The sequence below is a fragment of the Thunnus albacares genome, chromosome 16 (genome assembly GCF_914725855.1).
Source record: "Thunnus albacares chromosome 16, fThuAlb1.1, whole genome shotgun sequence".
Taxonomy (NCBI): Eukaryota; Metazoa; Chordata; class Actinopteri; order Scombriformes; family Scombridae; genus Thunnus; species Thunnus albacares.
The window spans coordinates 4,493,129-4,510,423 of NC_058121.1; the positions used below are offsets into that span (position 1 = coordinate 4,493,129).

The following is a 17,295-nucleotide window of genomic DNA, read 5'->3' on the forward strand; positions in this document are numbered from 1 at the left end:
TAATATGTATGATAATAAGTATATGTAACAGTCTATATACGTATATATGAAAAGCAAACTGAGTTGGAGTGGAACAGGGGCATATAAAATAGTGTCATCTGCATAAAAATAGACATACTACTCATAGTTTTGAGTAGGAAGAATAATGTAAACGTAAATAGGACCAACAATTTCTCTACAAAGTTTGGTTGAAATTGAATTAAAACCTGACATCTAGTGTACCATATAAAAAAAATTTGTACCATAGAAATGTGTAATTTTTTAATAAAACATGAACAATAAGAATAAGAACAAACCGTAAAACCGCACTGCTCTCTACCTAGTCAAGGCTAGTCAGAGAGTAATCATAGCACAGCTAGTTTTAGCTAAAGCACATTTACCAACTTTTTCCAAACTGTGTCCTGTAATTGAAAAATACATTTTGATGGTTCTTAGCAACCAAATTTGTTGTACTACATAATTTGGGTGGTGGCTAAATGAAAAAATAATGGAGAAACAAGTAACACCAGTTAAACTAGTCAAATCATACAGTGCAATATCTGATTTTATCAGATTATTTTTCACTTTTTTATAGTTAAAGTTTCACAACTTCCATAACTGTCAAACTTCAACCCTTTTCAAACCATTTTCTTCACTGTTTCTGTAGCTACTGCTGTCTACCTTTGTAAGGCAGAATAGACCCCATTACTGATGGTAATTGGGCTTGATTCAGCACTGTCAGCCACAACAATCAGAGTTCTCCCTGAAAGGTAAGTTGGAACCAGTTGAATAAAATATCATCAAAGCTTACTGACCCATTAGTCCATTGTTTGCAAAGAATTTTATGATGAACTTAAAAACTAAACCATCAAAAAATGGCAATGATGAAGGTACAGTTAAGGTCCCGGACCCTCAGCTAAGGTTTGAAAAACACATTAAAAAGTTTGGTAGAAATGTTAGGGCCAATCTCCAAACCTTTAGGCAAATCAGACACTGCTTACCATTTCATACAGCTCTAACATTTATGCATGCAATGATTTTTTTCTCATCTTTCATACTGAATAAACTCTTGGCCTCAGGCATTAGCCTCTGCCATTAAACCATTAACATCCCTGTATGACCAAGCTATCAAGGTTCTGGCCAAGAAGAGATTTCATCATTGCAATATTTTAAAGAAGTATAATCTTCTCAGTTTTGAAAATTTCATTAATTACTCCAACCTCAAATTTACATTTAAATGTCTCTACCATCTAGCCCCACCCATTATCAACATATTCATAACTAGACTTCACTATACTGCCGATAACACCCAAAATACACCAGCAGGAAACTGTATTCCCCACCTGCCGGTTCAAAGCAGATTCAGGATTTTAAAACGTGTTCTACAACAGTCAAGTCCTGGTTAAAAGTTGGCCAGAACTGTAATCATGACACCAACTAGTCATTATTTGTGTACTTGAGTTCATGCTATAAATGTTCTGTTTTTTTTTAAATTTTTATTTTATTTGTCTGTTTGTATGTTTATTTGTGTGTTGTTGTGGATGGTTGCTCTTGTTTTATTACTATATGCACTGATTTTAAACTGTAACATGTAATTTTAATGATTGCTTGAACTATCAGTACCCATCAAGGGACTCGTGTTAGAAATAAGCTTTGGCTACACAGTAAACAGTGTGTACAGTACATCGGATACTGCGTCTGTAACTGTCAATGTTCTATTTACTTGTCCCTTGCAAATAAACTAATAATAATAAATAAAAGTCTTCTTTGCAAGCTAGGCATGTGTTGAATTGTGATTTGAATGAAAATAAAGCTGCATAAAAATTGTATACAGTTACTCAACAGCTGTGTCATGTTTTGATGGTGCAACATCTACCAGAAAGCGCATCTCACACTGTAAACAAGATTTAGTGCCTGAGATGCTCCTTCTCTCTGACAACTCAGAAAGATTGTTCTCCACAGGGATGCAAACATTTTTTTTAAGTCCCCGATTAGATAATCACCTGGTGACACGTGGGAAAGGCAACCAAAGTTGAGTTTTGAAGACAGCGCGGCAGCGATTAAAATAAATACACTTGAGACCTCAGAAATAAAAAATCTATACATGCTGTGCTACTCACTCATTACTACACTTAGGAATGTGTAGAGAGAGGGAGGGATGGAGAGAAGGGGAGGAGAGAGAGCAAGAGATGTTGAAAGAGAGGGAGAGAGAGAGAGGAAAGGGGGCAAAACAGGCCCAAAAATAAAGGAAGAGCACTAATGAGTACACTCAGGTTTGCTCAGTTGCTGTGACAACGCGCCTGCTCATTGCTTCAAGCCACAAGACTGCACATCTAATGAATAACACACACACACACACACACACACACACACACACACACACACACACACACAGCTGAAAGTAAAGAACACAGTATATCCCCTCAAGCTATTGTCATCTGCATGGGTTTGCAGCCGTCCAAAGCCCATCAGAAACACAACACACTCCATTGAGAACAATGTGTGTGTGCAGTGAAAACTATCAAATAGGTATGCCAACATAAAGAAAGAGCAGCCAAAGCTTTTAACCAAATCAATCAGGACCACCGTGCTGCGTCTGTGCCAGTTGGAGCGAGCTGAATAGTTTAGTGGAGGGAAGAGGAGCTCTGGAGAAAGGAGGGAAAAAACCTTCACAATGCAGCAGATCCTCCTGCATCAGGACCTCAGGCATCCAAACTGACAGGCACAGTATGCAACAGAGAGAAAATATAGTTCATAAATGGTGTGCGTCTGAATAGATGTATGAAAAAGGGAAATCGTCACTTGAGGCACTTGGCAGGGATGTCCTCTCTTGCCATTTCTCTTTGCTTTGAGCTGCTAGACGATGCTGTTCGTCAATCACCTCGTGCATTGGGTTGGACAGTGTGATGACTGACTGTATATATGCTGATAAACACTGTTAGCCTATTTTGCTGTAGCATTTTTTCTGAGGTAATTATCTATGGTTGTGTTAGGGCTTTTCAGGCAGTACTGAAAATCAATGAATAGGATTTATAAGATTTTTGCATCAATGCAATGAAGGACCTTTAATTTACCGGATTAGCCAAAAAACAGACAGTTTATTTAATCTATACATTTTTTCTCGGTTGAATTTAGCCAACTCACTGTGGCTTCTTCATGACTTACAAAATTTGAAAGTAGTCACTGACAAAAAAGTGCTGAATGTCTGCATCTGGGCATTTTTTATCAATAAGAAGGTAGCAGTCAGTTGCAAACCACAGCAGGTATGGAATTTACCATTAGGCTAAGTAGGCAACTGTCTTGAGCCCCGACAACTAAAAGGGACTCCTGACAGCTGTAGATTTATCATGAGGTTTAGATATAAAACATATAAAATGATGTTACTTTCCTAACTCATATATGCCCTGCAAGAAAAAGAAAAAATATTCATAGAAGCAATTATTGATTGGAATGGCATTCATTAATTCTTAAAGTGCCCCTCCACTCAAAATTGTGTTGCTATGAATATATGTATGTGAAATTTCAAATTCACCTGCTGAAGGTAAAGGTGTGTACATACAAGCATGATTTGTGACATCACAACTAGTTTGAAAACCAATCGGGGTAGAGTATGCAACTTACAGAACTGTGATATGGAAACTTGAAGCCTCCAGTGCACAAACGTTGTGAATGGACTTTTCAGTGAAGTAGGAGTCCAACTGTCAAACTTTTGAAATGAAAAATATTTATATATTCAGAGATTCTGGATTTATGAATAAGGGAGAAGGAGTAGATGTCATTTTTGATCTCTGTAGGGGGTCTTTGGATTAAGCTTAAACCTCTAGTATCATGTCAGCAGCCACCTCCAATGATCTCTGCACAGTAGGTCACAGCTGCAAGGACAGTGCATCTGGATGTGTGTATGCACTGTATGTCGCTTTGTGTGTTCGTGTATTCATGCATGTGTGTATTTGTCTCTGTGTTAAGTACTGTAGGGAGAATATCCTTCCCCTGGGGGGCCAGTGGAGGGCCTGGGGGTCGAGTTGACAACACTGATAACCAAGATCAGCTGTTCAACCAATGAACCTCCAGCATAAACAGACACACATAAACAAACACTCATACACACACACACACACACACACACACACACACACACACTTGCGAGCACACGTGCATGAAACATGCAGACACAGTGTGAGTTTCAGAGAGGTGGAGAGAGAAACAGATGTCACACTGAAGCTGGAAGGAGGCCTCTTCTCATCCTCATACTGAGTCCTCAAGGCAAACTGTCTGCACACACACCACACACACACACACACACACACACAGACACAGCATGGCTCTGCAGAGCACAGCACATCTCAATCTCTGTCTCCCCTTTGATGTCAGTCCAACATGAGGCAAGAAGACAAAGGAAGCATCACCGTGCAAATCAAAAATTCATTCAAATGCTCGACTACTGGCACCAGACCTGAGGAATATCATTATGCAGCTCTAAAAACTCACATAACTCAAAAATCTGATACAATATTGTCGAGAAGAAGCTTTGCATTTCTAACTAATAAGGAGAAAAGTGTGAAGAAACTGCTGTCAATGCACCACATTCAGAGAATTTAAAAGATGCATTTTGAGTTTGCACGTACGACAGATGGATAAAGCAAAAAACATATTTAATAAACTTAAAAGAATCAGATATCAGATGCAAGTAAGATGGAATTCCAGTTCCACTTCATTTTCTGTACTTTCTCATTAGAGTACATCTTCCTTCACGACTTCAATCTGGGATTCGTCCTTCACTGCTTACCTTCCTCAGCAGATTGCAGATCCTCTCGATGTTCCGCAGTCTCTCCCTCTGTAAGGGGACAGACGGAGAACAGGTAAGTTCTAGCATTCACAGAACACTTTGTTCATGTTGTGTATGTTGGCATCTGATGAAAGATGAAACAAAATTTAAAAAATGGCTTGTATTTCGAGGGAAAGTAGGCGAAAATTAGATGCTGATGCTAGATATACAAAAGCATTTGAGATGTATTTTATCACTGAGCTAAAGTAAACTAAATTACACTAAAATATGTCTGTTAATATGTTAGTTTTAGGTGAGGAGTTCCCCAGATTATAATATTTTCTCACTTTTACACAAGCATCTCTCAATATATAGAAACGAAAGACAAATATCTTTTCAAATGTAAAGATACTCACATAATTCTTCATTAGTGTGTTTATTTTGTTTTGATTCCTCTTAAATTAAACCTACACCCTTACTTTCTGCCTCCCTGTAAATGACACACTGTTTCCACATTGGCGCTAAAAGTTGGAACTAAACTAAACTGTGAAGTCAGAATTGTCTAACATGTGCTAATATGAAGGAGTTGAGGTGGGTCTCTTTTCTATTTTGTTGATGAATGATGCTACCAGCAGAAGTTTCTTGCATCTGATACCCATTTCAGGCTGGGTCCAAATTATATCCAGTCTAATCTGGTTGGGTAGGGTACCACTGAATTGCAGTGGGTCTTGGTCTGTGTGTCACTATGTCTAATATCTGAGTGAATCCTGTTTGTTTAACCTGTAAATGAAAAGAATTACAAAAATTGTGGTTTTAAGGTGAGTTAGATGCTGGAACCATCCTTAGTAGGCAACAACCAGGCGCAGTGACTGAGTGCAGCTTCCTTGTCGTCATTGTGAAGTTTCTAGGTTTGGTACCAAAACCAACATGCAACTTCTCCTAAAACTGCTAATTGTTGAACATCACCTGTACTAGTGAGCTTTAGAGGGGCAGGTGGTATTTTTAAACTTCTGTCAGAGCCAGGCTAGCTGTTTCCCTCTACTGTGCTGCTAAGATAACCACCTCCTGAATCCAGTTCTGTGCCTAACACACAGACTAGCAACTGATATTAGTCTTCTCATCTCACTCTCAGAAAGAAAGTGCATGAGTGTATTCCTAAAACCATTCTTTTAAGGCAAAGGTATTAGTTGTGTTCTAAAAATTGCAGTTTGGTGCATTTGAAGTTAGATGCCAATTCACTGTTCAGACTCTGAGTGTCTGTTTATCATTTCCTAAAATATGCATCCATAAGATGGTTAACATACATATTTGATTACTATTTTAAGGAGGCAGTTATGGAGGTTTCTCCTGGAAAATGTTTAATTTATGTCTGTGCTCTGAATAATAAAGCCAGATTGGATGATTCTCCAGATCACATTCAGTGTTTTTTGTCTTATGTATTTATTGGGACCATAGACAGTGTCAAGCATAAATGTTACCATGTGATGTACTGTACCAGAGTTAGCTTATACATCATTTTGATCTGCAGTCCCTTCAGCAAGTAACAATTATAACATATAAGAGAACAATAACAAACAGTACAAAGCAAAAAACACACAGGACACATAATACAAAATACAAAACTACATTACAACTACTGTATAGTTAATGTTAATGTTGTGGTTGGCATTTCTAAAAATGCAAATGAGAGGGGATGGGATATGATGGGATGCAAGAACTGCAGCCTAAAATTGAAACAACTCACTATTTGGCACTAAACACTGGAACTGGATGTGAATTCTGAAGTCAGAATTGTCTAATATATTCCTCGGTTACAGTAAGACATGGTTATATGCTAAGTGAGCTCAGGTGGGTTTCTTCTTCAGTACGTCTAACACCAGCCCTGATCATGAGGAGCCTCATAATCACTGCATTGGTAAAAATGTGTTTCAGATGCAAGGCGGTGAATGTGAAATGTGAAGTGCGGGAAAAATGATCATGTGCTGCTATTCTTTTCAACCATGACTCTTGTCAACGGGTGGTGTATCATACTGCTGTCAGTGGTGGTGTTCTCTCTCTGTTTCAGTCTGTTCTGGTAGACATTATTCAGGTAGAGTTTTACATCAGGTTTCTTTTTTCTTTTTTTTGAAAATGAATGTATACATGTCAGGTTTGGGTAGGTTTCCCACTCTATTCTTCTGTTCTTTCCAAACTTTTGGACCCATGAAGACCTCTAAGGACTACTTTGACAAATAACCCAAAGAAAGTTTGCTAGATCTCACTTGGAGTTTCTCCACATCGTGTAGTGCGACAGCAAGAAATTCACTAAGACAGAGCAGGAGTGTAACTTTTTACTCCAGAAGTTACTATCACTGTCACTGTATTTATTCTGTGTTACTATGTTTCAATATTTGAGGGTTCTCAGCTTGTATATTAAGCTGATAATGCTTAAATCAGCACTGGCCACAATGCTGACTCTAACAGCCACCATTTCAGCAAAGTTTTTCACATCATCATCAAATATTAACAAATTCCTATAGCGATGCAATCTGGACGTGACTGGCAGTGCTGGCTGTTCCATGGGGGGTGATCCAAAACTCTGGCTGCTTATGAATCATATACTGATCTCAGCGTCACACTGTTGGTGCTTGTGGACAGTCATTTTGACTTTATCTCTGCTTCTCATAAGCTGGCTGCAGACGTCAACAACGGAGGCTCCCTGCTGATAAAGTATATAAAAAAATATTTAGGCTCATACAAAAACATCAAAGCCAACGTGTCTAAAGCTGAACTGATATTTAGTAACCACACAAGGAAAACAGGATTAAACAATATGGAAATGTGCTGAAATAATTGGAGTAAAAATGGAGCTTGCTGCTTGTGAACACAGTGTTTATGAATGTTTGTGATGGGCTCTGCTTATTGTGATTTACTTTTTCATATGCTGTAAGTGACAGTCAATATGTGCATCTTTAAACAACATAATCCCTTCATTTAAGCCCTTTGTGATTTTTAATTTACCTGTGTATTTTTTTAATATCATATATTTAATGCTGAATGCAGACAAGACGTCTGTGAATTAGATTTATCTGTGTGAAAATGTGCCAGTGAATCTACCTCTGCTGAACTACAGTGCAAACAGCCGTGCAGCAGTCTGTGTGTATGTGTGTGTGTGTATGTGTGTGTGTGTGTGTGCAAGACAGAGAGAGAGAGAGAGAGCGAGCGAGAAAGAGAGAGAGAGAGAGAGAGAGAGAGAGAGAGAGAGAGAGAGAGAGAGAGAGAGAGAGAGAGAGAGAATGAATTGGAAACAGAAGCACAGAAGCAGGAGCTTACAGGGTGAGAGCTGTGAGACACACACACACACAGCTGTGAGACACAGAGAGAGAGAGAGAGACACACACAGACACAACAGGGCATCCAGTATTTCCAACTTAGTACAGTAAAAAAGTAATATGACTTCTATGCACCTGAGGGCTTAACTTTCACTCTTAAATTCTCTTAAGTACTGAAATCTCATTCTGAAACATCTGATGTCATGTTTTGTTACTACACTGTATATAGAGGATCTCATTTGGGCACATTGATATAATAGCTGTTAAGTATTATGTCAGCCTGTAATTGGAAATGTGATCATAAGCCTTCACTGCAGCTACATCACTCAGTGATGACTGATGCAGGTACTCTTGATGGTCTTTCTACCTGTCCTGTTTCTGTGTTTGTGGACAGGCAGTTGAGCTCACAGCTCAGAAGCACAAATCAAAGGTTAAACAAGGGACCTGCAGGGCTGCAAAGTCTTGATTGACTGTGTGTTTGTTGTTGTATGAAGTATCAAAGATTACCTTCCACTTTGAATGAGTCACCATGTCTTTTTTGCAGCCTTTCACACCTCCTGCACCACCCAATTCTTTCTTGATCAGTATGCACACATATGTCTTTATGTGTGTATCACACAACTATGTCATTTTGCTTAGAGACGGTATTGTACAGCACTATTAGTTTAAGGTGGAACACTGGTCAGGGTATATGTATATTGTGTGCCTTATACTTTTGACTTGAATTGCTTTTATATTGTTTGTTATTTTTAAAAAATCATTATTACTTCTTCCCTATTCATCTTTACTTCTATGTCTTTGTGCTACTGCAACACCCAAAATTCTTCCCCTGGGGAACAGGGAAGGCTTATCTTACCTCATTTTCTCTAACACTTTGATTTCAAATGACTAAGTTCTTTTATAATCATAGTGCAACACTTTGAAAAATAACTTATTTGCCCTCTTCCTGAGAGTGAAAGTAATACAGTAGATAAACACCAACCTGAATGTCTGTGTGTTAAGTAAAGAGTTAATGCAGCATCAGAGTATCATAATTACAATTTCCCAACTTGCTAAATATTGTTCACATCAACATCCAAGTTATAATTACAACTGGGAAACCACAATTTTTCTTAAAGCTCTGAAATATCTGACTTGGTCCTTAATAATACAAAAGTGCTTCGAAGCCTGATTGGCACCTGATTGGCAGCATAGGGCTGCCAGGAGGCCTGCCATGACTGCCTTTCACCGTCAGGCCCATTTGCGCTGGTGTTGGTAACAAGTGCACTGGAACCTGAACATGTGGAACATTATGTTCAGTGATGAGTCCAGATTGTGCCTACGGCAGTTGGATCATAGCGTCAAAGTGTGGAGAAGACGCGGAGAACGCTATACTGATTGCTGCACCGATAGAGTAACATCTTTTGGTGGAGGCAGTGTGGTGGTGTGGGGCGGCATCTCCCTCACTGGAAAAACGAGGCTTGTCATCAATGGAGGCAATCTCAATGCAGAGAGGTATCGAGATGAGATTCTGCAACCAGTGGAAATCCCATATCTCCACAGTCTGGGACCAAACTCTGTCCTCCAAGATGACAACACTCGCCCTCACAGAGTGGGGTTTATCAGAGACTACCTCCAGAATTTGGGAGTGGAGAGGATGGAATGGCCTGCCAGCAGTCCTGACCTCAACCCCATTGAACATTTGTGGGATCAGCTTGGGCGTGCTGTTCGTGCCAGAGTGACCAACACAATCACGTTGGCTGACTTGTGACAAATGCTGGTTGAAGAATGGGATGCCATCCCACAGCAGTGTGTGACCAGGCTGGTGACCAGCATGAGAAGGAAGTGCCAGGCTGTTGTGGCTGTGGATGGTTCTTCCACACACTGAGGGGGCTCCGGTTTGTTAAATGAATAAATTGTTTAATTGCCAATATGTCTTGTTTCTTCAAACTTCAATCATCCAATCCACCAAACACCAAACAAGAGTAAATGGCAGAATAAGCTGTTTGGCATTGGCAGAGAAGATTTGGCAAATTTTTCATGGGCGCAACCCACATACTCATCCCACAAATGCATGTTCCTTACAAATGTGGCACTATTTAAAAGGGAAATAAACAGGCTTTCCAATGGTATAAGATTAATTTAAGATTATTTAGCATTGTTACAACAAAGAAATAATCTACCAAACACAAATTTCCTTACTTTTTGTGCTATGTTTATATATATACAAAAATTATTTGTTTTCGGGAAGAAAAAAAAGCCCCATGTCAAATAGCAGCACATAGGTTGGTTACGTCGCTATCTCAGTCTCTCTCCTCTGCTCTGCTGTTACATCTATCAGCAGGTCTCAACGAGGGGAGTCACATCCACCTGCTACATGATGCACATTTCCTAATTTGGACGTCATTCCTGGAGTTGAGGGTGTTCGCCAGATAGCTCTCAAGGGACTCTCCATAACCTGTTGTTCACCTTCTCCTTTCCACAAAGTAAGGTTGTAAAAAATGGGCAATAAATGAAAAGTGCAAAGCAAGAATCGCCTTTGAAGGTCCAGTCGTCTATGATCTGGGAGTTTATTCATGAACACTTATTGTGACACTTTAATTTTCTAAAATTAAAAGCATAATAAAAACAAAAAAAGGATTTTTAAGCCTCTTTCCACTTTTATTCGAATACAAATACAAATAATTTTGCTGCCTCAACAAATATAGATACAAATACAAATACTGGGCTCTCTGCACAACCCTATAAGGGCTGCAAACTCAATCAGTGTGTTCCAGTCTTTCCCCTCTGAAGTTTGCTGTCTCTGATCTGAGAGACACCTGATTCAGCTGCACCTTGGTGGAGGATGGATGGAGAAACCCTTTTTACACTGATAACCATCTTGTGTTGAACTGTTCTTTTAAAGCAGAGGTATTGGTTTAGTTCTAAAAAATTGTTGTTTGATATATTTGAACTTAGATGCCAAAATGTTCTTCAAATTCTGAGTGTGTGTTTCTCATTTCCTAAAATATGCATCCATAACAAAGTTAACATACATATTTGGTTACTATTTTTAAGAGGCTTTCAGTTGCAGAGGTTTCTCCTGGAAAATGTTTAATTTATGCCTGTGCTCTAAATAATGAAGCCAGAGGTTCCTGGTTAGAAGGCTGCAAACATGTCTGAGGTAACATCACTGTAACAATGGAGAGAGAGAGAGAGAGAGAGGTGGTGGTGGAGGGATGAAGGAAATAAGTGAAAGGAAGCGAGAAAAGAAGGGTGACCATCAAGTCATTTTGTATTAATTTCTTGTGTATGTGTGTGCCTGAGAGTGTGCGATGAGAGTGAAGTATCACGACTTCCACTCCGTCAATCTCTCATCTCCCCAGAACGCCTCATGGGACTTTACCTCATTTCACAAGAGCAAGGGAAGGAAGCATGGGAAAAAAGAAACCAAAAACTTTTCATTATTTCAAATATTTCAAAGCACAAGGAGAAGCCATCTCTGCTGAAGAAAGTTGGACTTTGAAGTGCAATGTACGGCAGCGGCATGACTGGCAAAAATAGGGAATCTGTGATTAGGAGGAGGAACCGCGGAAAAAAGTGGTCGGGGTAAGAATTTATATTCATAGTCGTGGATTGCAGATTCATGCGGCAGGCACAGAAAGTCTTTCATGTTCTTCAAAACGCAGACTTTTCTGACCCACCCTCTGTCCTCAATATGACCTCATCCGCTGCACACACATACACCCACACCCATATACACTTACATGAACGCACACTCCTGTCTCTGACAAAAAACACACCACACCATGAAATGCACCCGGTCTGATAGCCAATTATCTCCAGTGCTAATGTCTATTTCTGGTTGAGACTGTGCACCTCATCAAGGACCGGACCAATTCACTCCTGTGCGATACCATCTCCCCTCGCCTTCATCTCCTAACGGGTTTCAACGAGGACATGCAAATATATTCCACTCTAAGCAGCATGTGTGTGTGTGTGTGTGTGTGTGTTTGTTGGTGTGTGCATGTGCACATACCCGCAACTGTCTTCTCATTAGCAAGCAATTAGGCTGATGCCTCTTTGAAATGTTACTCAGCGAGAATTTGCTTGACAAGCGAGAGCGGCGCGGAAGTATAAACAAGTCGAGTGAGGCAGAGGGAGGGAGGAGGTAGCGGGGGGAGCAGAGGGAGAGTGGGGGGGGGGGGGAGGGGTGGCGGTTTAAATTGACCTTTATTTAACCAGGCAGGCCAATTAAGAGCAAATTCTCATTTACAGGAACTGCATGGTGTAAGCATGATTGACCCTAAAGATAAAGAAGAAAAGGTTCATAATGTTAATGTTCTCCTGGTGCAAAGTGTGTTTAAATGGCCCCTGTGAATCAAATAAGACTTAAATCTAAGCGAGGGAGACAGGTGTGGAGCAGTGAGGGAGATGGAGTGATAAGGCTGATGAGGGTCAGAGGGGAGCATTTAAGAGGCTACAGAAGCTGCCATCAGTTGGTGCTTGTGTCCCTGTTGCAAGGCTGATAGACATCAATAAACTTACTTCATGAAAAATACTTAAAATACACACACATAAAACATTTGAACAGCCTGATCTATTAAAAAAAAAGACACAAGTCTCTCGTTCCTTCATCTCCTACCTCAGTTATCACTTAGATTTCAGACTCAGATGATTATCAGCGCTCCTGGCTACAGCTTCATCCCTTCATAATGAAGCGTATGTGCGCATATTAAACATGCAAGGGTGTGCGTTTATTCACTGGAGTGTGTCTGCAGGATGTGTGTAACAGTTGCACGAGCAACAGATGACAGGAGCACTGTAAAGAACGCATTAAACCCTGAGCACTGTGGGAAACAAAGAAGTGAACTATAATGTATTTTCATCACAGGACATCTGTGTTTGTGTGCGTCTGCATGTGAGGGAGAGATACGTGTGAAATCCTCACAGACATGTAAAGCCAGCAGTGTTTTCATCGTGTAGAGGAGAGTGTTAACACGTTATCTGTGTTTGTGCATGGATACGCCTGTTTGCCTTTTACTGACAATAAAGGTCTAGCACACCAGAAAGCAGCACAGTTCATCTGCACGCGCTCCTGAAATAGGCAATAGGCTATAGTCTTGGTGATGTTGGAACTACTCACACAGCTAGGTGAAAAAATGTAGCTGGTGAACTAATGGCATGGATGTATTATAAGAACTGGATACCGGACTAAAAATGGCACCCATTCAGTCCTATAGGAATTGCTCGACTGGCACATACGCCAAAAAAAGTTTCTAGCTTCCAGGTTTGCGGTCCACTGAATATGCACAGTAGTGTTTCCCCCGTTGGCCCCGCTCGCAAGCTCCCGCTCAGCCCATAGACTTTACATTGTGACGACGTCACAGATTTTTAAATCGCTTTTCTCGGCTCGAGGAAAGTTCAACCTCTATGGATCAAAAGTTCACCATAAAAAGAGTCATAATTGACGTTGTTTGCAGTTCGAGGTGTCCTGTCAACAGTTTTACAGGTGTCTCTTTTACAATGGTGGTCTATGGGGAAAATACTTTTCGGGCTGCAGGGGGATTTTTCGCTGCAATACTGCGAGTGGCCACTGGGAAAAATTGGCTGCAAGGCTGAGGCGACACCCTATCCAACTCTTATTATACATCCATGGCTAATGGCTAACACGTTAGCAGGCCGAGAACATGCTAGTACTGGATCTATGGATATATACACGTAAATGCCATATTAGGCCGCCCCTCTGAATGCATACAAGTATATTGTGAGAAGAGGTCTATCCACTCTTACAGCTATAATAACTCACTGAACTGTCCAACAATCAATCAATTTTCCAGCAGTTTGTTTTTTTTATAGTTGTAACTAATAAAAAAGTCCAATGTCAATGTGCTTCACAATTCTGCTTTAATGATATTCATGTTTTTTCACATACATTCTACTGATATTTCCCATAATATTTACATAAAGTTCAAGTAAGTTCAAGTTCTTCCAGTGTAGCAGTTACACGTTCTGCTCAATTAATTGTTTTGTAGAAACAAAACCACAAGCAGCAGGAAAATGACAGTGAGTTGTGGGCTGCATGTGTGTGTATGAGAGACATGATCAGTATAAATTTAATCTCATATTAATTTAGTCAACGTGAAAGCAGCGTTTATTCTTTGAGCAAGATCATCAGGTAAGTGCCTGGTTGGTTCCTATGTGGGCATGTGGCTGTATCCAGGTTTGATAAATAGAGTCCAAGATTAACAGCCACTTTAAATTGCTTATAATGATACCAGTATATTAAATTCAACATGTTTGTGTGAGTAGAGCGTTGTCTAATAACTACTCGCCCATAAAATTATTCCTTTTGCCTCAGTTTCATTAGAATGTTCAAATGCAGCACAAAAGTCTGGTATTCATCCCTGCAGAGAGCAGCCAGACTGAACCAATATGACGGCAGCTGAGACGCATCCCGCATACAGTATCTATGTGTATGTATCTATGACTGGATATGTGAGAGTCTCTCTTATATTGTTTGTACTGGACTGTTTACCACTCAATGGGATTTTGTTCTGAGAATTGCAAATCATTTCATTCAATAAGAAGTTATTGAAGAGTGAAAAAACATCTTGCTGCATACTGTCTGTTCACACAGTTTATTCAATACATGTATTTGTACCATTGACTCTTGTTCTGTCTGACAAACGTTCCTCTTTTGTAGAGCAGTTTAACAGCTAATAAGCTACGATAGCTTCATCTTAAACTCTCTGGCTCTCCATTCCCTCAAAGGTCAGCAATGTCAAGACAGCTTGCTATTGGTCAGCAGGGTGGTTTTTCATGTCAAAGTTGAACTCAACATAATTAACTTGTCAGAATCTTTTTTTGCGGTGATTCCATTTAAGAGTTGATTACACACAAAAAAATCACAGTCCTCAATTTTTAAATGCTGGAGAGACCAGACCTTGCAACATCACTGAACTTTAAATTTAATATTAATTCATTAGTTTATTCAGTCATTACTTGAGTCACAGGAGGCCTGTAGCAGCATGCATTACAGTTTAAAGTCTCCAGTGTGGAGCAGTGAGGAGCAAACAGCAGAAGGGAGACATATGTTGATACAGGAAAAACATGCTCATCTTCATACTGTGGAATGGAGCAGAGTGAGTGATGTGGAAGGAAAATTAAAGGACAGATTCTGATTATTTTTTCATTACCTTAATACACCGCCCACATGCAATATGTTTATTGAGACAGTTACTGCTGGTTGTAATCATTCCTCCTCTGCATGCTGGCTGTCAAGTGATTTCATCATGCAGAGTAAAAGATAAGGAACAAAATCAACAAACCTTGTTCTGGAAGATTCATTCTAGATGTTATATGAGGCTTCAATTAGTCTGAGTTCAGCAAAGCAAGTGAGTATCATCTAAAGTTATGATCTTTCTAGGTTGTAATTTGCTTTCTGTGTTTTCACTGACGGTGTTTCCTTGCTGAGCGGTGGTGGAGGAATAAGTCCTGGCAGTGGCGTGCATGTTTGTTGTTGGGACAGAGCAATGAACCTACATGCCAGAGCAAAGATACCCACTCTAACTGACTCTGCTGTAGCATTATATTAACTTCAACTGAACTTTAAGCAGTTTTGCATGGAACGAGGACTGTGAAGTATGCACCCCTTCTTTTACAAGGTGCTAAAAAAGGATATTTTGATGGCCAAATCAATGTATATATGAAATATGTTTAATCTTCTGTTGCATGCAGATTAACACTAAAACATTAAAAGCATTTGATTTGTATAGTGATGACAATAAGTTCTTGTCTTGGCAAACATTACTGTGCAATTGAAAATTAACTCTCCAGTCCTCTTAGATCTGAAAGGCAAACTAAAAAAGGCTACATTTTCTGAAGAAAATGTTTGCTCACTGCAGAAATTTTGCCGTTGAAACATTTGAAAAGTACTAAAGCAGTGGAAGTGGCAGTCAAAATACACACACTCAAAGAATCAGATATAGCAGTTTAAGTAGAGATGCTGGAAGAAGTTTATTTTGAGTGTGAGGTCTGAATAAAGTCGAGGTGTCAAAATTTGTGTAAAAAAGTGTAAGCACTGAGCCAAGTTGAGGTATCAGTTGAAGAGAAAGTGCTGAAAGGAGCTGAAAATGTCAGTTGAAGTGTAGGTGATACATTGAGCTGGAAGTGTCAGCTGAAGTGGAAGTCCTGAAAGAAATTAGTGTCAGTTCAAGTGTATACTGTGAAGTGTAAACTGAAAGATTATGTCAGTAAAAGGCTGAAGTGTCAGCACTGAAACAGTTGGAGATACAGTAATTGTGCAAGAACTGTGGAAGTTATGGGAGTTATACAAGCTGATTTTTTTTTTGTTTTTTGTTGTTGGAAGTTGAAGACCTGAGACATGAAAGTATTTGAAGAGTCAGTGGAAGGTGAAGTGGAAGCGTTGAAAGGGGAAAGTCACAAAGAGAGAAAAAAAGCTGAATTTAGTTCAAATAAAATGTTTACAAAATGTTAAACTGGTAATTCCATGTTGTGAAATTGCTCACTAACAATCTGCCGGCAAACACACACACACACACACACACACACACACACACAAGGAATTAGTACTGGATACACACAGAAACTCATCCATAAAATGAACAAGCACATGTAAATACACTATCAAACAGTTTAGGAAACATCTCCAACACATCAGCTCCTCCAGCAACAGCCACCCTACTTTTCTTAGGAAGCAAGTTTTTGAGGGCAAAAACAATTCTTCAAAGTGCCGGAACATTATTCTCTATCTTATTTCCACTACACTGTCTGAATACAAATTTTCAGTCAAATTTGACCGCGTGTGTGTGTGTGTGCTTGACGAGAGAGTAACAGAGACCTGCGTGTTTATGTGTGGCTCCTCACAATGTGAGTAGCAGGCTGACTGACACCACTAATTAGACTGCCTGGTTTCAAGAAAGAAAGGAAGACGAAGGAAGGAAACCGGGCGGGAGACATTATGCAAGGGTTAGTGAGAGACGGATCATATAAATCATTTCTGGAAGCGTGTGTCTGCGTGACAGATAGAAGGGAAAAACACCAACCTGCTGGATTAAAAAGACAGAAAAATGTAGGACAAATGGAAGACAAAGCAGAGATTTTCCAATTATATTCCAAAATAAGATGAAACTTGCACTTGAACTCTAACCACTAATGCAAATGAAAATGTAATAAAGGGCCAAGTTACAAGTATGTTCCTTATATCATACAGCAACTTAAATTAATTAAACAATGTTTTTAAGTTTCCATTAGTCGAAA

General features: G+C 39.6%; 1 protein-coding gene across 3 annotated transcripts in view; it reads right to left on the reverse strand.

Moving 5' to 3' along the window:
* cnih3 (cornichon family AMPA receptor auxiliary protein 3) overlaps positions 1-17,295 on the reverse strand; it is a 91,013-nt gene that overhangs the window by 47,843 nt on the left and 25,875 nt on the right. For all 3 annotated transcript variants that reach the window (XR_006398304.1, XM_044330039.1, XM_044330040.1), the window contains exon 3: positions 4,766-4,813. Coding sequence is in view for 2 of the 3 variants with exons in the window: in XM_044330039.1 (XP_044185974.1) it covers positions 4,766-4,813 (48 nt within the window). In the remaining variant the exon portion in view is untranslated. The remainder of the gene's footprint in view (positions 1-4,765; positions 4,814-17,295) is intronic.